Source organism: Gasterosteus aculeatus, chromosome 4 (genome assembly GCF_964276395.1).
Source record: "Gasterosteus aculeatus chromosome 4, fGasAcu3.hap1.1, whole genome shotgun sequence".
In the NCBI taxonomy this organism is placed as follows: Eukaryota; Metazoa; Chordata; class Actinopteri; order Perciformes; family Gasterosteidae; genus Gasterosteus; species Gasterosteus aculeatus.
Window position 1 is genome coordinate 12295064 of NC_135691.1, and position 20136 is coordinate 12315199.

Here is a 20136-nt window from a genome sequence, read left to right on the forward strand (position 1 = left end):
ACACACACACACACACACGCAGATATGCATAGATGCATACACACATACACATCACACATCCATGCACATACATCGCTCACACAGACATCACACAATCACATGCACGCACACATTGGATAAGATAGATTGTTAATCCATTATAAACCCTGAGGAAACACATTTTTAAATGCGAGTTTAATGTTTCGCAGCAACTGTGAACAATCTTTTTGCAATATCAGGTGGCAGCCGAGGTTCCATTTGAGCGGGCAGAGGATAAGGAAAGTTAATTTCTCCCCTTTTTTTTTGTAATTTCCCACTCTCTGCTGCTTTGCTGCTTTGTAGGACTCATTATAGAGATAAGACAAATATAAAGAAATCATTATCTATCTATAAGCTGGAGAATTACTTGGTAGGTTTGGAGCACTGGCGTTGTTTACTTATAATTCCAATAAATCCAAATGACACCATGACAAAAATATCATTGCTATCTTTGTGTCCTTACAACAAGTTTCATACAATGGAATGTGGTTCAACATGTAATAGATGAAAGTGAGTGGTTGTTAAAGGAAGAAAAGATATCTGTTGTCAACAGAGAACATGTGTCAGTAATATGTTTATTCTTTGAGGTCATTTTTGCTTATGGATTAAAGGAAACCGATAGCAAAGGCATTGCCGTGTTTCTCCTGCAGCCTCTCACAAGTTGCTGCTAGAACAGTTTGTTGACTCTGAAAGAGGAGAAGATGCATATTGAGGTTTCCTTCATTATAGATGACAGTTATATGCCAACAGTTGTATACTTTTTGTAGGCGTTCTTGGTGCTCCAGTGTGTCTGCAGGCAAAAGAAATGTTGTTACCTTGTTAAATCACTCTTGAATTATATCCATATTCAGAGATGAACTCACTGCTATTAAAGCCACGTTGAACCCTGTTTGTCAAGCAATCTTTCCCTCAAGCATTTATCACTACGTCAATAATGAGGCGCATCTATTCTAAAATGGGGGACGTTGCTAGTTAACCTCTGTGAACGCATTAATTTGTTTTTCAATTTAAGATTTTTTGGCATGATTTTAAGGAGTATGTGTGAGGGAGCAGCTTGAGATTGTAGAGGAAAGCAGGTGTAGATGATATCGGTTATACAGTCTCCAACATATGGGCCTGTCGTGTCCCATGTGTACGTACCTGCCTCCACTGCTGTCGTCTAATTATGGAGAGCAAACAAAAGTATCCGCCTGCTGCTACAAGCCTGCTTCCGTGGGTTTTGGTAGTTTCTGATCAGATGAATGTCTTCTACTGTTTAAGATACTGTCAAAATTGACCTGTAGAAAATAAAAAAATATATACTTTCAATTCAGTCATTACCGCCAACAGTAGTTAATTCCTAGGAAATGTTGTAGTAGTAGTTGGTAAAGAAAGATGTTGTGTATTATTTCCATAAAATAGGGGATATCTGATCTAACGTTATTGTCAATTTTATTTTAGGGTAGGTTTTTCTACCCTCTATTTACGAGAAATAAAACCATTTGTGGTTTGGTTTGTGTCGCCTTTTACATTTGAAAATCAACCAGTATTGGTTGAGAAGTTTTTCCAACTTGACATTTTAATACCTTTTATTGAATCTAGTACCAAAACTGAAAAGCCAATGTTTGAGGCTGGCATCACACAATGACATTTTAAACTCTATGTGGTTAATTGACGCTAATTTCATTTTAGCAACCCAGAATCAATGTCAGTGTAACTCCAGACCAAAAACACTGTAATTTAATCGTAGAATGTGTTACAAAGAGTTGAAAGATCTGAAATGTTTTTCATTTTTCCTCTGCAGGGGTATGTGAGCAGAGTGGTCATCTGAGTCTTTGTGGCATCGTTGATGCTGCTCTCCCTCCATCCTTACCTCCTGCTGCCGCAGGGACTTCACAGCCGGCCTGCCCAACACGCAAGAGGACCACGCCTACATCGCCAACACTCCCACTTCCCCTTGGCCCTGAGTCCTCTCTGGGCCTGACAGCGCCCCGCTTCCCTCCCTCTGATGATGCTGCATCTGTAGTCTCTCAACTTCACCACAACCCCACACCACGGCCCACCCCAGCTGTAAGCTCCTGGAACCCTACAGAAGACACTCAGAAGACTTCCCTCTTGCTGCCTGTTGCCCTCCCTCTGTCAGCTACAATGATGGAGACTGCCACTGTGTCTAACCTGACAGAGGAGTGTCTTCTTCAGCCTACCCGCACCTGCCTTGGCTGCTTCATCGAGACCCGGGATGCCACTGACCCTAATTCTATCCAGAACCCGCCCCATGACCCTAACGCCAACCCTGACACGGGGACTGGGCTAAGCGTTAGGATAGGCGACGTGAGCAGAGAGGACTTCTCTGACATCAACAATATCAGCATCCAGTGCCTGAGCCATGCGGGGGAGGCAGTGAGTCAATATGGAGAACAGCTCCTCTCTGACCAACTACTTAGCTTTCCTCTGCCAAAAGCCCCAGGTGAGGGTAAGAGGGCTGACGGGAATAAAACAACAGACGACTGTGATGACCCAGAAGATGATGCAACAGCTAAAAACCTGTATGAGGGACTGTTATTGGACAAAGTGAGCGGAGAGGAGGTCCTGCTGGCTAATGCCGGCCAGGACTGGGGCTACTTTGAATCCTTCATCAGTGAGAGTAAGATGGAACTGCTGGACCTTTGTTCTAAGAATGAACTCTCAGTCAACCTCTTCTCCGAGGACGACGTGGACAATCTGTTTGACGACGAAGACGATGATTCCACTTTGAGCAGTGATGTCTGTTCGCTGAAGATTCGCTACGAGTCTTTCCAGGACAACATGAGGGAAAAGACAAACGTTCTCCAGGAGGAGACGCAGTTTAACTTTTTCCCTAGTGTCCTGGCCAACTGTGCCAAGAAAGAGGAAGGAGCCGGAGTCTTGAGAAGGAGTGCTGAGGAGCTTCAGCTCAAAGCTGATGAGCTCATTCTCGAGACAGGGCAGGAAGGAAAGGCTGGGGACTGCAGTGGTAGGAGTCCCCTCGATGGTTCCCAAGGCTCACCCATGTCAACCCCCAAAGTCAACTACCTTATGGACTTCAATTCCACAGAGGAGTCAGGTGAGTTTAGCGATGACAGCTCCTGCACTGGCTCCTCCTCAGACACCCTGCAGGAGGGCAAGCTTAAGAAGAGCCACTCAAAGAGATTACTCAGCCCCTCTAACCCCCTCAACTATGGTTTGCGCTCCAAGAGAAAGGTTCGATACAGTGATGACTACTTATATGACGTTGACTCGCTTGAGAGTGAGAAGAATGCGGAGAAAAAAGAGAAAGCTCCGTCTGGTCAGAAAGAGGAGGAGGATGTAGACTGGTGCCCCAAAAAACGCCGAAAATCGTGTCGTAAAGAGCCGCCAGTGGTCATCAAGTACATCATCATCAACCGGTTTAAAGGGGAGAGACTAATGTCAGTGAAACTGGGCAAGTTGGACCCTGTGGACGATACTGTGAGCTTAAACACAGACACAGTAACCAAATATGAGACACTGGCTCCTCTGAAGGATTTCTGGCAGGAGAAGCAAAGAGAGAGACAGGAGCAGCTTAAGCTGGCTGCCAGAGATAAACAGCAACGCGGTTTTCATCTAAACGGACGCCATCATCGCCCTTTTAATTCTAGCCATCCCAAAAGGAAATACAAGATTGCAAACAGGCTTAAGGTTCAGAGGATTCACGCTGTGGAGCAATCAGCAACAGTACAGTGCTCCCCTCTCTCTGATCGGGGCCAGGGAGGTGTAACTAAAGAAGAGGCCACCCCCACGGTAGGGGGAACAATAGAAGCCCCAGGCCTCCCAGTAACATTAGACACAAACTCCATCACGCACACAGTCACAGCCAAGAGTCGCTCCCAGGAGAGGGAGGAAAGGGAGGGGAGGAGATTGGGGGGGAATAAAACCGTCAGGATAAGGAAATTCAAAAGCGAAGCCAGGCTGAGGAGCAAGAAAATGAAAGAGGCAGAGGGAGAAGAGGGGAGGAGCGCCACGGATGAAACGGACGCCTGTGTCGCTGCGGCACCGATTGGGGAGCTTGCTGCCGGGTTAGAAGAGGCAGGCATTAGCTCAACTACAGTCAAACCCCATCTCTGTGACAATAACACTGCCACTCATACATCCGAGGAGAAATTCCCCTTTGTGTCGTCCAGTCGCTCCCCTAACAAAGCCCCCCCCTCGGAGGCGGTGGAGTCGGGTGTCCCTGTTATCCCGGGGGGCTACCTGCAGACCCTGTTAGATGCCACGGACTCCTCTGGTGGAGCCGCTATCTCTTATTTCCCCCAGCAGCCCTCTAGGCAGCGGTATCCTTTGGGGCTTTCCCTCGAGGAGAAACAGTTTCCTTCTCTGCAGCTCGCTCAGAGCTGCGTCCTCTCTCCTCCCTCCGAGTCGGAGCTCCAGCAGTCTCCCCAGAACTGCCCCAACTTCCCCCAGATGTGGCACTCGCAGCTCTGTTCAAGTCAGAGCTTTGGCCCTGAGACCCCTGAAACTCCCATTTTACCCAGCAACTTCCCAGCTACTGTGCCCCTGAATGACAGCCTACCAGTTTCTGACTACAGCCAGCTGAGCCCCGAGGCTGACAGGCTGCTTTATGAGAAGAGCTATCTGACAGAGGCAGGGCTGCAGCCCGGGACAGATCTGCAAGTGTGTCAGTCAGCTCCTGTGGAGGGTCAGGTGCAATACCAGAGAGGGTCCCTGTGCACAGACAATGGCAGGCTCATCAGCTATGACTCAGTCGGCTCTCTGTCAGCCTCCTCCAGCAATTACAGCTCCCTCAGCCTCAAGTCTTGTGAACGAGAGGGTGAGGAGGAGGGCCGAGACAGCTTCTTAGCTCATTGCAGTCCTAAAGTGGTGATTCAGCAGAGTGTGGACGCCCTTACCCCACTCAGGGAGTCTTCAGACCTGCTGGACATCTCCAACTTTACCCCCGACAAGTTTAGACACTCATCACTGTCAGAGCTCTCCCCTCCTGAGACCCCCAACCTGTCTCCCCAGGTGGTGGGGCGTGATATGAAGATGGCAGGGAATGCCGGAGAATACCAGGATGTGAATGACATGACCCTGGACTGCAACCGGGAGGCAAAGTGGAACTGTGACGTTATGCAGCAACAAGAGCACACAGCAAATGCGTACACAGTGGAAGACAGCCAGTTTCCGCTTCACAACTTCAGCAGTCAGGATGTGTTACACTTAGATAAGAAGGAGCTGGGGGTTAACGAATTTGATGAACAGAGTGGGGAGGGGTTGGCCGGTGCAAAAAGCATTAAGTCAAAGAGGAAAGGAAATTGCAAACAGACAGCCGCAGGACAGAGCCCTAAGAAAGTCCGGGCTCCTAGAGCCCCGAAGTCCGAAAAGGTCAAGACCCCCAAACAGAACTCACGTTCCACCAAAAAGATAAAGGCCATGTTGGAGGGTAAGGCAGCAAAGAACCAGGCAGGTAGTTGTGGCACAGGCCTGACTGACAGTAGCAGTACGGGGGACTGGTCCGGCCCCGGTTGGTCGGAGAGCAATAGCCTGGTTGGGGACGACCAGAGGGAATTTGAGGAGCCCTCAAATATTCTGTCCAATATTGTCTCTGGCATGGCTGAGGTCCAAAGGTTCATGATGGCCTCCATTGAGCCACTGTGGAACCCCATGTCTGAGGCCTGTATGCCATCTGAGGCCAATAGCCTCAACCTAAAGACCCTCAAAATCTTGGCAGGCACAGAGGCCGACATGAAGAAAAAGGGGGCCACGCTAACAGGGGCTGGAAGAGGCAGAAAGGCGGGGGGAAAGGGAGGAAAGAACCAGGCCAAATTCAACCCCTCTCATCCCTTGTTCCCACAATTAGCTCTTGGCTGCAACATGTTTGATAAACCCAACTTTATTAACCCTGGGCCTGCGCACAAAAAGCTGTACCGCCACAAGACCAGTGCAAAGTTCCCACGGATTGAGACAATGAAGGGGAAGCGAGCTGAGAGAGACCCAAATAAGGACATAGCACTGATGACCTCGTTTGAGAAACTGAGGTAATATTTTGTTATCAGCTGCTGTTGCACCCCCTTCTCACTTCCCCCCACTACCTGCTCAGCCCTCCCCTCCAAGCATACCTACACTGACGCTATGCCAGAGCTGCATGAGTACTACGTTCCCCCTGACTACTCCCACTTCCTTTTAACCCCCACCCGAAGAGGAAATTAATATCTGCATGATAAACTTCTTGTACTTTGCAAACTACCTATTGAGTGATTGTGTCAAGCTTGATTGAGATTTGAAACGACCATGGCTGCATTTTTCTTGCTTTTGTTGTTCCTGCTTCGTTTGTTCTTCTTATAGTCGTTTTGTTTTTATTTTTGTCTGAAAAAAAGAATAAGCCTTGAAAACAGTTCTGTCGCCTTTTTGAGGAACTTTGTTTTTGGATTTTCTAAGCAGAACTAGCTCCCCTGAATTATGTATTTATTCCCCCTTCCCCTAAAGATGTAGCTATATACACAAATGCATTGAGTGACATCTACGCACCCCTCCTCCTCATCTGTTTTTGTATGCAGAATATGGATGTCCTGTTGTTGCTGTCCTTCATACACTGCCTGGCTCATTTCAAGAAGGAAACCTACAATAAATGAGCCCTTTTAAGCCCAAGACATCTTGAAAACACAAGATGGGACCATTTTGTAATGATGACATATCAGACTTTGTCTTTTTTTCACCCCCTCAAAGTTGGAATGACTCCCCATTTTCTTTTATCAAGCATTTCTTTTTCCTCTGGAGTTTTGAGGAACTGGTTATCTAAATTTACATTTTTACGCCTTGCAAATTCATAAAAGCTCCACCCTCAGAGTATTTTTGTCAATGTTGTTGTACAGGGACATGCAATATTTGCAAAAAAAGATGATTATAATCTTAAAATCAATGTGCCAAAAGTAACAATGCTGTGTAAATGACCTCTTATATATGTGTGAATATTGGCTGTTGCTCTTTTTTATCCATTGGAGTATTGGCTGCTCGGGCTGGAGACTCCTCGCAAAGACTTGCCACAACAGGAATTCTTTATTTGGGACTTTTCTCTCTTCTCTGATGAAAGGCACCAACAGCTGGCAGTGGTACACCTCCACTCACTAAACCAAATCAAAAGACTCTGAATTCTCCTCGTTTACCCCACTTTGTTTGCCAAATTCAATTTACCTCAACATCGCCTGGCACGAAGAAGCAACAAAGAGGAGATCGGCTCTGAAGGCTACTGTAGATGAAGACCATAAAAAAGAGAGAGGTTCAAATGAGCTTTCTCCTGACCAAGGAGAGTGTAGTGCAGATGTTTGAGGATAAGCAAGGAAATGATTTGTCAGTTGGGGCTGTGCCTCACTGGATTGCTGTTTTGTACAAATAATTCAAGGCAGTTTATTACTCATAGACTGATCAGTAATGAATGGATATACCATGTTTGCAGTTAGATTTAATGTGAATGTGAAAGCAGTTTTCAGTACAAAAGGAATCAGTAATCCTGTAAATGAAGGAAAGCATGTCTTTACATTAGCTCCACGTGGGAACCTTACGTCTATCTTACCTGAAATGGTAACTTAAACAGTAGTTTTTCCTGACATCCTCATGTCATTTTTTTCTTAACACTGCCATATGTTTGCACCACTGTATTTGTTATCTGATTGTTTTGGTTGATTTATCAAATGTCATAATTTAACTTCTTTCTTTTGAAGGTACTTTCTTTTAAAGTGTCTTTAACTGTCATTTCAGTTTTGATGGGTCAATATTTTGGCAGAAGTAATGTCACCAAAAAAAAGGCCAAATAAAGGCACAAATTTAAAAAGAAAATGTATTTGTACCATATGATCCAGTGTATTCCTGGGCCATTTATATGAATTACTTTGGGCTCATTCACTGCCTCACTGCACAAAAACAAATCCACCTTAAATTAAACCACACAATCATGTTTAATGAGTGATATTATCATTTTTTGTAGCTGTATTTCAGGGGAAATGGAGCCCCTTCAACTGGTTATAAGATGATCTTTTATAAATATGTGCTCAAACAACAGGCATATATTTTCTTTTTCTTTTGAATGTTAAATTTCTTTTCTAAACATAGTAGTAATTATATGAGACTGCATGGAAATGTGTGGACAAATTCAGACGTGATTCAAAAACAGGCTTTGTCACACTGGATATGGTAATTGTGAGGTGATCGCAATTGATTGCTTGCATATGGCAAGAATCATAATCAATCTCTGTCTCTTTTCTCTCTGCCATGATCCTTTGTTTCTTTTCTCCCGTGTATCAGGGTTAGGACCAAGACAAGCTGCTGATGGGAAGCTCCACATGGGCTTCAAGCCCATTTAGTCTGCCTTCTCTCATTTCTGCCTATTGTCAAATTGAATGTACTTCTCTGAGTTCATAGTTTATTTTCATTTCTTCTTTTTGTTTATAAAATGTGCCACTGTTGAGCTGCCTCATGTTAATGGTGCTAAGAAAGCTGACAATTTTTTTTTTTTTTTTTTCATTTTGATTTTTTTTTTCCCAGAGTTAACAAAAAATAAATGCAAACTAGATTAGGTACCTAACCCTCTTTATGAATGTATATTATAATGTTATGTTCGATGTATTCACTTCATGATTCTTTAACATTGATTGGAATTACTTTCGCTCTTTTCATTAAAAGATTACCGAGCTTTATATATACTGTCTAGAGTTGTTACCAGAAGGAATCTTAATGAACTCTTGACACTACAAAATCTTGTATATTTTTTGTGTGCCAATTTGTAACATATTTTGTAAGTGTATATTTTTCTTAGAAAGTGCTGTGAAGTATTTGTGTGTGTGAGTAACCTTTTATGCGCCTCTATGGGCAGTGGAAAGGATATACAATGACAAGTTTCTGGTTTTAAAAACCAAAATATGAATATCAACAGAAAACTAGAAATATTTACATTTTGTTGGGAGTTTTGTAATAAGACCATGATCTTGTTGTGAGAGTGTTGTGTTACTGTGCAAAACACAAATAAGCAAAGAAAAAAAAATGAAAACCTGGAAAAAAATATATAATTTGTGAACAATTTGCTGTTTTATAGATTTTCATGTAAATTATTTGAGTATCATTTAGTTTTTTGTTTTGTTGTAACTGTTGCAAAAGTTTTAAATATTTGTGATCAAGCCTGTATGGTGATAATGTAATATTGGTAACTTGCTGAGTTTTGTAATAATGTTTATGGAGTAAATATACAAATTAAAATAAGATTTTGAATGCTGCTTTCTGAAGAGCGTTGGGTTGTATTTTTTACCGCCCACCAGTTGTTTCACCCAGTAACTACAATATACAAGAATCTCCTCACTCTCGATTTCTGTGCATCCAAAACAACAACCAAAAGAAAGTATGACACAGAGTTTAGCTTCATACAAACAGCTTATTGAGAAGTCTCGAGTGAAGTGTAATTAACTTGCTTGTTAAGCAAATATCCACCCAATCTTTGTGGTATTCTACAATAATAGTAACAGGGAAGAAAATAATCTTTATAACCCTTTTTACTGTTATAAACTCAGTTACTCCAATTAGTCCGTTGTTATTTGTTGTGTTGGAAGTTGATTCAACGCAAGGCATTTAATTTCTGCACAAGTCTGTCTTTGGCTCATGTTATTTTAATGTCATATCTAATTAGCACTCAGGGTCAGGCACTGCTAGAGTGACTGCTCATCCATAACTCTGAGCTGGGCTGCTGTGGTCCACACTGCAACTCATTCTGGCATGCTTAATTGGAGCTGGAGATACTGTCTCAGACCATAACACATTCTGTGATGTATGCCTCCAAAATTGTCAGGTGGTATTAGCATTGCTTTTGTTCTTTAGTCACCCATGGCCAATAAGGCAACAGGCAAATTAAAAGACAGAATGTCTAATGCAATGAATCAGATACACCTGTGGTGATTAAATGAGACCGTTTTGTCGGTACATCCTCACACTGCAGTCAGAGGGTATCTCATTAGTACAATTGTTTATGTGGTTGTTTATTTATTTAGGTTCCCAACCACGATGGACATATAGCGGCACCAGCCTGTTTATCAATGGGACTTAAGGAGTTCAGTACTCTCCAGTATCCCTTTTTAAAGAATTGAGTGAGTTAATACTGCAACAAAACAATGATGTGGGATACAACACTGCCTAAGGCGACTGTCGACGGCGTGTTTTTTCACAGTACACAACAATATGTTGTCCAACAATAGGAACTAAACAACCCAGTAACGAATTAATGGCACATGGTGTTTCAGTACGTAACTGTACGTTTTTACTGCTAAATCAAAATCTCTCCTTTGTTCAAAAATATGATTAAAACACACGCAACTTGTCCAAATGGGATGTGACACCTACAACTAAAACAGTTGCATAAGTCAATTTGATTTATTATGAGTATGACTTATGATGTGACATTGGCTGCTAGGGTAAATATCATGCACAATTATCAACATCGGACTGTTTTCTTTTCTTTTTTTCTTTTTTTTAATTCTGCGGAAGATAAAAGTATTTGCAAGTCCAACCGCATCGTGACGCTCCAGCTCCACGGTGCCACACCGTCCAACACAAACATCCTCTTTCTATCGCCGTTCTCAGAAGATATCGAGCTGTTGTTGCTCCGAGTTTAGTCTTTCAGGCGTAACAGGCTCACTCGCCCCCATCGGGAGACGTCACCCACAACCCTTCAGCCGCTGGTGCTGCAGCGCTCGTGCCTGCCTGTAAGACAATATCCAGGGAATATGGTTCCGGGCCAGCTTCCGGAAGACCATTGTAGCCTTCCTAAAAGAAAGAAAATGGAATCCTGAAATCGTAGTTAGCTGAACAGTCGAGCAATTCTGAGAGAATATTAGAAGAACAATTTGGAAGTACGATTACACTGCTACACACATTATTGAACAGGTAACGTGATAAACATTTGGTGACAGATCGTATAGTTCTTATGATTGTCGTTACATGCATTAGCTAGCTAATTTTAGCTTGTTTGCTCTGGTGAACGTCATTGGTTGACGTTTCTTGCTAAGTTAGCTTGTGATGCCCAAAGGAAATCCTCGTGTTTTCCTCAGTAACGATACACAATATTAATATCAAGTTCACGTCCGGTTTCCTAACACACAGCGCTTTGTGCTAAAATAGTATTTACGTCAAGGCAGTTGGACTGAGGACACTTATCAGGAAGTTACTGGCCAAGTTAGCGTTAGCTAATGTAACGTTAACATAGACATTGCGGCTAACTAGCTTTAGCGCAGTGAAAGCTTTAGACAGCCGGGCTTGTTTGGTCTATTAAGAAGCCGGTTTTCAGCCGACAATACACATGATATTGTATCACATACATCCAAATCGGTAGTCTTTGTCTATATCTTTTATCTGTTACTAGAAAGAATTGGTTCTCTTGTATAGCTCATTGTGTTTTGTAGTTACCTGTGTTTGAAACCGTGGGAGTTACAATACTAGCTAGCTAGCTAGCTGGTGAACGTAAGGCGAGCTAACGTTAGATGATGCCATTTTGTTTTCTATCTTGACTTTGTCAAAAACATTGCTTTCCCCTGGGATCTAGAAATACACACCACATCAAAGCACACACACGCGTTGTAGCTATTGAATAGCGGCATTATGTGTTTTGTTCGGGATACGTACGTGGGGTCAAACGCAATGGCCCGGCTAGCGTTAGCTGTGTTGTGTTTACGGCAACTGGTACTGGGTTGCATTGTGTTGCTGTATTTCGAGTTTTCCCATGATGACTGTTTCCCTAGCTTGTTGTAATATCAGAGACAGTAGGTTACGTCAATACACTGTTAACATTATATTCATCTTACCTAACAGAGTGGACACAAGACATGTCCTTGTTGCATCACCCTAATCTCAATCTGAGTATTGTTAATAAAGTGATTAAATAAACTGTTCATATTATCTTATTTGTTTTTGATGCAGCGGCTGGATCTTGCTAAAGATTGGAGAGCATCCCCTCGACCTCCCTCCCCTCTGAATCAATGGAAGGGTCCGACAGTCTAGAGCAGAGTGGCGGTGACCAGCCAGAGTCACAACGCAGGAGGCAGCGGGACCGCCTGGACAGGGAGGAGGCCTTCTACCAGTTTGTCAACAATCTAAGTGACGAGGACTATCGTCTCATGAGGGACAACAATCTATTGGGCACCCCGGGTAATAAACCTTTTTTATTATTTTTTAAAATCTAATTACAATAGTCTCTCCGTCGTGTGACTGATCTGTGTGGGTGACAATGTTGACATTTGTAACTCAAAGATGTGGCCGGGTATCAGTACTCGCTACGTTGTATGTATTCAGTGTGATTACAATTTTAAGCCGAGTCACTCCACGCCAGTCCAGCTATTCGTTTTACTAAGCGTGTGAGTAATCTAGCAAGCTTTTTCCTTCATAAAAACCTTTTATGTACACTGCATCTCCCGAGCAGCTCGTTGTCATTGATTTACAGTATATGTCCTTTTGTTGCTCTATCGGCCAATGCAGTACAAACATTAACATCATTTTTTTTTTTGTGGACACATTTTCTGCAAGAGTTTATTTTTTATAAAACGTGTCTCCTGACTGAATTCCCGCTGCAATCTTTTTCTGGTACTGCCCATACATGAGCCCAACCCAGGCTGCATTTGTAAATATTACCAATAGCTTAAGCATTGTAGAGTTTAAAAGTTAACAGTCCAAAGATATATGTAACTATTTCAGGCAAAATATTGATCAAAGTATTTATCATTATGAAACTGAATGCACTTTCTTTTTTATATAGGTGTGTGTGTGTGTGTGTGTGTGTGTGTGTGTGTGTGTGTGTGTGTGTGTGTGTGTGTGTGTGTGTGTGTGTGTGTGTGTGTGTGTGTGTGTGTGTGTGTGTGAACACACATTAGTGTTTATTAATTATAACAGACATTTAAAGCCTCAACGCTCAGTATAAATTTGACAGTAAAAGACTTTTGGTGGACAATATCCCAAATTAAGATTTGCAGCTTTTTTGTTTCCACGTGCGCCATATGAATCACTGTTGTGAGTGAAAACACGTTCTTGGACAAAACCCTAGAATTGTAAATATTATTATTGCGAAATTTCAAAGAAATAACTAATAGAATAAAGGGATGCCAGTTCATTTCCAAATATGTCAAAGGTCAACTTGATTATGACATCATAATGTTGCGTCATGGTTCTGCGGATGATTATTCAAGGGTGTAACTCAGAAACTGAAGTGGGAGTTGTGACCCTATTAACTCTAGATTTGATACTGAATTGGTGACACTAATCTCGCGTGCCGACCTTGGAACTGGTGATTTTTGTAGATCTCTGCTGTCATGTGAAAGTTGTGAATGACGTATCCCTGTTTTGGAGTAAGTAGCTCCATATCAGCAAAATCAACATTTGATACTTTGTCTATAGAAACGGCTACACCGTTAGTTCTATTAGAATCCACTTTAACTACATCGTTTTTAAGTAAACTGAAAGGAAAAAAAGGCTTAGACAAGACAAGTCAAATGCATTTTATTTAAATACCCCTATATCAATAAATGAGCTTGAAGCACCGATGCAATCTATACATCAAAAACGTTTTATCCTTAGACCCTCACCTTGAATGAGGGAACACTCCCAGGGTGTTTCTCAAAGTTAAGGATGCTTCCTTGGTAGAACTGGTCCAAGTTTGGCCCTATAGTGTCCGGGCAAGTCTACTTCCTAGCATTCTGAGAACACATTTTTTTAATGGACAAGCGAGTGTGCTGGTGTACGGAAGAATTGTACGTGTTTTAAATTTCTTCACTATTTACAATAATTAAATATATTACTCTTTCTCATATTAATTGTTACCCTTTTCTAAACATAATATACACACATTCAAAATGTGTAGTCTTAAAAGATTAAATTAAATTATCAGGGATTTGTACAATGATTAGAATTCATACAATTGTGTATGTTCATACAATTAACATACGAAACATACCACACTTTATTCAAACTTGACAAGCAAAATAAAACTCTTCAAAACCATCTTGTTTGGTCGATATTAAGCCCTTATTCCCCAAGATTGATGTGAAAATTGACTTGCTCTACCTCCATCTCTGCTAGTACTGCCTTTGGTGCTATTAATAGCCTCAATAAATGACTCAGCTGCTGCTTTTTAATTCTATACTTTTATATTGGGCAGTTTAGATCCAATAGTGAGGGTTCAGTAGCTGGATTGGCCATTTCTTACCTCAAATCTGTTTATGAAAAGCAGGACTGCTGACTCAAAGTTTGCCATTATACCTCAAATGTTTCCAAATTCGCGGACATGAGCTGCATTGTGCCCATGATAATGGATCGCAGAGGATGCACACACACCCTACTTGACATCCACTGAAAAAGGTAGTAAGTCTTCAGTAGAGTTCAAAGGATCGTCGGCATTGGAACAGTTCTTCAGCAGGATTTGAATTCGTAGCGTCCTTGAAATTCAGCAATTGAAGGATCCTTTGACTTTGAGAAACACCCACTTGATCTTGATCTTGTCCTTTTTTCATCCTTCCGTCTACAACAAGCCGCCAATCTGCCACAGCATGTTTTAAAAAGTGTGAGAAGGGTTACCCAAGATGGCTTTGATTTTTGCCCTGGTCCTTTACTCCACCACTTCGTCCACACTGTTCAGTTCCAACCTCATCACCGAGCTGGCCTTCCTTAACAGCTTGTTGAAACTGCCGACCTCCAGGCCTTGCTGCCACCTCTTCAGCATGCCACCACGAAGAACAGAGCACTGGCTACTACAGACTGATAGAAGATCTGCACGCGAGAACACTGAAGGATCCGAGTCTCCTCAGGAACAACAGTCAGCTCAGTCCCTTCCAAAGGTGTTGTGAGTCCAGTCCAGTTTTTTTTTTTTTTTTATTGATTTGGACCGAGTGATACTTGTATGAGTCCAACCCTCCCCACTTCCTCTTCTTGGATGACAACCAGGACTGTGGGGCTCCTGCTCCTCCTAAAGTCCACAACAAGCTCATTGGCTTTGCGGATATCAAGCTTCAGGTGATTGTTGTTGTATCATGTGATACAAATCAGTACTCTGGGAAAAGAAATACATGTATCCAAAAGGAAGGTAGCATGTTTCTCCCTGTTTATTATTAAATGGAATCACACATGTCAAAGTCTTAACATATATTATGAGTTTGGGCGAACAGATTTAGACCCAAAACAACATTCCACAAATATTCATTCAGTAACATGCCGCTGTAAATTTAATGAATCAATACTAATTATCAGGAATCCGGAACATTTATTACCAAAATATGTTAGACATACAAGGAATTTGACTTGGTAGTTGGTGCAGGGTACCCTCATGGTTTATGTCCAACAGCTATGATGGATGTAGTTGGAAAGAAAAGTAACTTTATCGTAATTAGGGTTAATTTCCATAAAGTTACATTTCTTTCCAACTACAACCACGTTACTCTCACGTTATTCTTCAAAGGCTACGCACAAGAACAGACTGAGACACACAGAACTGAGGGCAAACGAGCAAAAGGTCTTCTCGCAAACTGCAAACCCCAATTGAGATGCATATAAAATATGCCCTGTATATGTCCGTAATAGTGCAATGTTACTGTGGATTTAAACATACACACTGCTTCCCCGTGCCGACGTCTTCTGTCGATACATTAAATAGGAAAATGTCTGTTCTAATTGCAGGGAGTTCATCTTTGAATTCCTCCCAGCATCTGCAAATGTCTTTCTTCTATCCAACCTTGGCGGTCAGACTAGAATAGAGGAAGTGTATTAAACACATAATGGTTTTTAAAGTAATATGTGGATTTTCTCTTTTAATATTAGTTTCTCTTCTTTTGTAATATGTCTTTCAGGAGAGGTGACAGAGGATGAGCTGTTTAGTAGACTTCAGCAAATAAAGGATGGTCCAGATCAGCATAGTAACAATACTAATGCTCCCAGCACTGAAAGTGTAGAAGATCCAGTTGGTAAGTTTGTCTAGTTTTCACTTATGTAATGTCAAATTCAGATATGATTTTTCACTTCTTAACTCTATTGATTTTCAGAACCACCAGAAAACTCTGAGGATCCTGCCAATGGGGACAGTCTCTTAGATTGGCTGAACACCGTGAGGCGCACAGGCAACACAACCAGAACTGGTCATCGTGGAAACCAGTCATGGCGGGCCGTAAGCCAGACCAATCCAAACAGTGGCGATTTTCGCTTCAGCCTGGAAATCAGTGTGAATCGCAATCTGGCTGAACAGCAGGCAGCTGGGGAAGGGGAACAAGAGTCTCAAGAGTCTCCAGAGGGTCAAGAAGTGGTGGCAAATGGTGATCCCCAGGTGTCCGTTGCGGATCCCCAGGGGTCCGTTGCGGATCCCCAGGGGTCCGTTGCGGATCCCCAGGGGTCCGTTGCGGATCCCCAGGGGTCCGTTGCGGATCCCCAGGGGTCCGTTGCGGATCCCCAGGGGTCCGTTGCGGAACCCCAGCTGTCTGTTGCGGAACCCCAGCTGTCTGTTGCGGAACCCCAGCTGTCTGTTGCGGAACCCCAGCTGTCTGTTGCGGAACCCCAGCTGTCTGTTGCGGAACCCCAGCTGTCTGTTGCGGAACCCCAGCTGTCTGTTGCGGAACCCCAGCTGTCCGTTTCGGAACCCCAGCTGTCCGTTGCGGAACCGCAGGTGACCGTTGCTGATCCCCAGCTGACCGTTGCTGAACCCCAGATAAGCATTGCCGATCCCAATAGGACCATGACCGAACCCCAGTTTCCCATGGCTGATTCCGCGGTGTCCATGGCTGATCCTGCAGTGTCCATTGCAGAACAACAGGTGCCCATGGAGTTAGAAGTAGTGGAGGAACCCGTGGTTGAGGAATTGGGTGTCATAGTGGAACCACAGCCTGAATTACAAGATGTTTCACAAGAGATGTTTGGAGAACCACCCTGGTCACCTGTCACCCTAACTGTACAGCCACCGCTTTCTCCTTTACCACGCAGAGGACAAAGGAGAGCCCGCAGCCCCAGTCCAGAGCCTCGCAGGACTAGGGCACGTACAGCCAGGAGCCGCTCCCCTCTCAATCTGGATCAACGTAATTCAAATAATGCTCACAGTGCTCAAGGCCTCGACTCTCCCACAAATACGCCTCTTGTGCCTCAAATGGAGGGCAGTTCTCGGACTCGACAACATGTTCCTTCTAGGCAAAGCACTGCTGACAGTGATGTTCAACCATCTCGGGCGGGTGCAGAAACGGTCCCAGAGCCCGGAAATATGGCATCTCAGGAAGGAGAAGCTGCTGTGGGTGAAGGGGCTGCAGCAGGGCGCCGTCCCCCTACTATTATGCTTGATCTCCAGGTGCGCCGTGTGCGTCCAGGCGAATATCGCCAAAGAGACAGCATTGCCAGTCGAACGCGCTCACGCTCTCAGAACTCGAACAACACATTCCTTTATGAGAGTGAACGTGGTGGATTTCGTAGGACTTTCTCACGCTCTGAGCGTGCTGGTGTGAGGACCTACGTTAGCACTATTCGCATCCCTATCCGAAGAATCTCTGATGCAGGTTTGGGAGAGGCAACCTCAATGGCTCTTCAATCTATGATTAGGCAGATAATGACTGGCTTCGGTGAACTTGGCTACCTCATGGATTCAGACTCTGACTCTTCAGATTCAAACCGTGGAGCCAGCACACCTGCAGATGTAGCTGAAGCCCTCAACCACCCAGATGCTACTCCTGCTCCTGTTGCTGATGTTGATGAGGCACCTGTGGCTACAGGAGTCAGAGCAAGGACAGCTGAATCTGAAATTGATGACGGCCTTTCAACTGCTCCACCGCCCTCTGGGGGAAGGGCTCGACCTAGACCGCCTATCAGCCTGGAGGAGCCAAGCTCATTGCCCTTCCTCCGTCTTGCCCATTTCTTCCTCCTGAATGATGATGACGAGGACCAGCCCCAAGGGCTAACCAAAGAGCAGATTGACAACCTCGCAATGCGCAACTTTGGTGAGAGTGATGCCTTGAAGACTTGCAGTGTATGCATAACAGAATATGCGGAAGGTAACAAGCTACGTAAGCTGCCCTGCTCTCACGAGTATCACGTGCACTGCATTGATCGCTGGCTCTCCGAAAACTCCACTTGCCCCATCTGCCGCAGGGCTGTCTTGGTATCGGCCAACAGAGAGAGTGTGGTGTAGCTTGTTAAAGACTGTGGGCCTTTTGTCTCAACCTAAGTAATCAAATATACTAAGTCCAAAAGAGGCTTTGAATGTGTTTCCACCATTGAAATGTTTTCCCTTCATGCCATTTGTGAGTTTGATCACAATACATTCACAGGTTTGATTTGGGCTGCACTATACAGTGACCCTGGGACATATTCAGTCTTAAGTAAGACATTTATTATTGCAGTCCAAAGTTAGGCACAAGCAATGCATGCTGTTTGAATCAACTTGTAGTGACCAAGCAGTCTGTTGCATTGCATTAAGCCACACAAGCAGACTGCTATCTCTTAAAGAATCCCCTGGTTATAAATACTGCACATCTGCAGGTGGTTGCAGCACATCTGCTCTTTTGTATTAACTCGTAAATGGCGCCTTATGTACCGGAAGTTGGGTATTGGTACAGTTCTTAGTTACACAAGTTCAAAGTATTAGCTGTAAATACGCTTGTAAAAATAATTTTCAATCATACTTTGTATTAGTGAATTTGGTTTTGAATTGTAAAATATCTCAAAGATTAGGGTTGTGTTAGCTGCAATTACTCTCAGAGCACCCCTGAATTTGCTGTTGAACAAATAGGTGGTATACGTGTACCCAGCTGAAATATTTAGAGTTGATGATGTCCAAAGGATGTAGGACACAATTGGGTTTTCCATTAACAGTGTGACTTGTGCTTTTCCTTTTTTGTTCACTTAAAAGAAACAATCTACGGTTTTGGGGTGACATTTAGATTTTTGTACAGACGCAGGAGAAAGATGACTCAAACCAGGCTAGTTTTGCAAAAGCTTATTTTGGAATCATAGCATCCTTATTTTCTTGATCATTGAAACAATTGAGTAGCATTCATTCCATAAAGGAATAATGACTCAATATTGGATGTCAATATTGGGTTTACATCAAGTTGTTGGCATGTAAATTTACTCACCTCAAAAATCCTCTCACGGGCATGACGTGTAAAACAATTTGAATATACGTGTTTCTCCCCAAATGTAAAAAGATGCTTACTTTTTAATGTAAAACAATGATTTCCCAGTCATCTATTATCTACTGGTCTGATTCTTTATTTTTCCACTAACATATTGGATTTTCTTTAATTATTGATTGATGAACTTCTCCAAGATGACCCAAGAGACCGATTGAAATGACTTGAAATGAAATGTCACCTATAACGAGATCTCTTACCTGGAAGTCCACCTGAAAGTACACACGACAACTTAACTTATTTACTGAAGGGTTTGAGTGTTACACATTTACCAATTCACAGCGTTGCCCTTCTGTCATAGTAAGGCTCCAGTAGAAAGAGGATCACCACTGTGCACTCCTCCAGCCCCACGAGCAGATACTCCGTATCAGTGTGCAATACATGCTAAAGTGAATCGTGAAATACAAACCATGATATAAATATATGCTATTGTTGAAAACTGTTGTTAATGGCTAAAATCTTAAATGAAGACTAATTTCTTTTTTTTAAATGTGTTGAAGTTATTTTGAAGTTCTGTAGGTTTTAATAGCACTGTTGATCAGGGACACTGGCTAAAGTTAAGAAAAGGGCATCACTATTAATGCCATCCTGTCATGTTTCTTGTTCCGCTGTTTGATGTCTTTGCCACAATTATTACTTCCCTTATGGGACATAAAAGTTTCAATGCAAGACAGTCATTGTTGAATATCATAAATATGTAAATGAAATGTATGTTCCCTCTTAAGCCATTCTTTAGTTTTGGCCTTGTTCTGTGTCACCTAGTGTTAACTGGGTGTTAAATGAAACTAACCGCTGAATTAAACAAGTTATGCTACAAAATGCATCGTAGGTATGCATTCTTTACACTCTCTGTGGAGTGGGGTAATTTTATTCTGCGATAACTTGCACACATTGAGCTATTATAATATCAACAATTCTATTAAAACATTCAAATATTCTATATTTGCACTTTTGCTTTCATCTGACATTGATTTTTTTTCTTTTTTCTCCCATCCCC

The 20136-nt window shown here is 43.0% G+C and overlaps 2 protein-coding genes and 1 long non-coding RNA gene across 4 annotated transcripts in view; 2 read left to right on the forward strand and 1 right to left on the reverse strand.

The window, feature by feature from the left end:
• Window positions 1-9239, forward strand: part of nexmifb (neurite extension and migration factor b) — a 47548-nt gene extending 38309 nt beyond the window's left edge. Inside the window, exon 3 of the mRNA XM_040172788.2 lies at window positions 1802-9239. Coding sequence (XP_040028722.1) covers window positions 1802-6012 — 4211 coding nt within the window. The 3' untranslated portion in view covers window positions 6013-9239. The remainder of the gene's footprint in view (window positions 1-1801) is intronic.
• On the reverse strand, window positions 7416-11938 carry LOC120817038 (uncharacterized). The gene is made up of 2 exons (XR_013467603.1): window positions 11805-11938; window positions 7416-10770 (listed from the first exon to the last, which is right to left on the reverse strand). It is a non-coding gene; the product is annotated as an uncharacterized LOC120817038 (long non-coding RNA).
• rlim (ring finger protein, LIM domain interacting) lies at window positions 10745-19958 on the forward strand. Of its 2 annotated transcripts, none has more exons than XM_040172792.2 (4): window positions 10745-10890; window positions 11920-12147; window positions 15828-15941; window positions 16020-19958. In XM_040172792.2, exons 2-4 carry the CDS (start codon window positions 11979-11981, stop codon window positions 18134-18136), a joined length of 2400 nt encoding a protein of 799 aa, XP_040028726.2. In that variant the 5' UTR covers window positions 10745-10890; window positions 11920-11978; the 3' UTR covers window positions 18137-19958. The 2 variants fall into 2 exon arrangements, with proteins under 2 accessions (XP_040028726.2, XP_077958387.1); XM_078102261.1 differs by lacking the exon at window positions 10745-10890 and having other exon boundaries at window positions 11979-12147; window positions 16020-16297; window positions 16361-19958.
• Window positions 19959-20136: the final 178 nt, after the last annotated feature.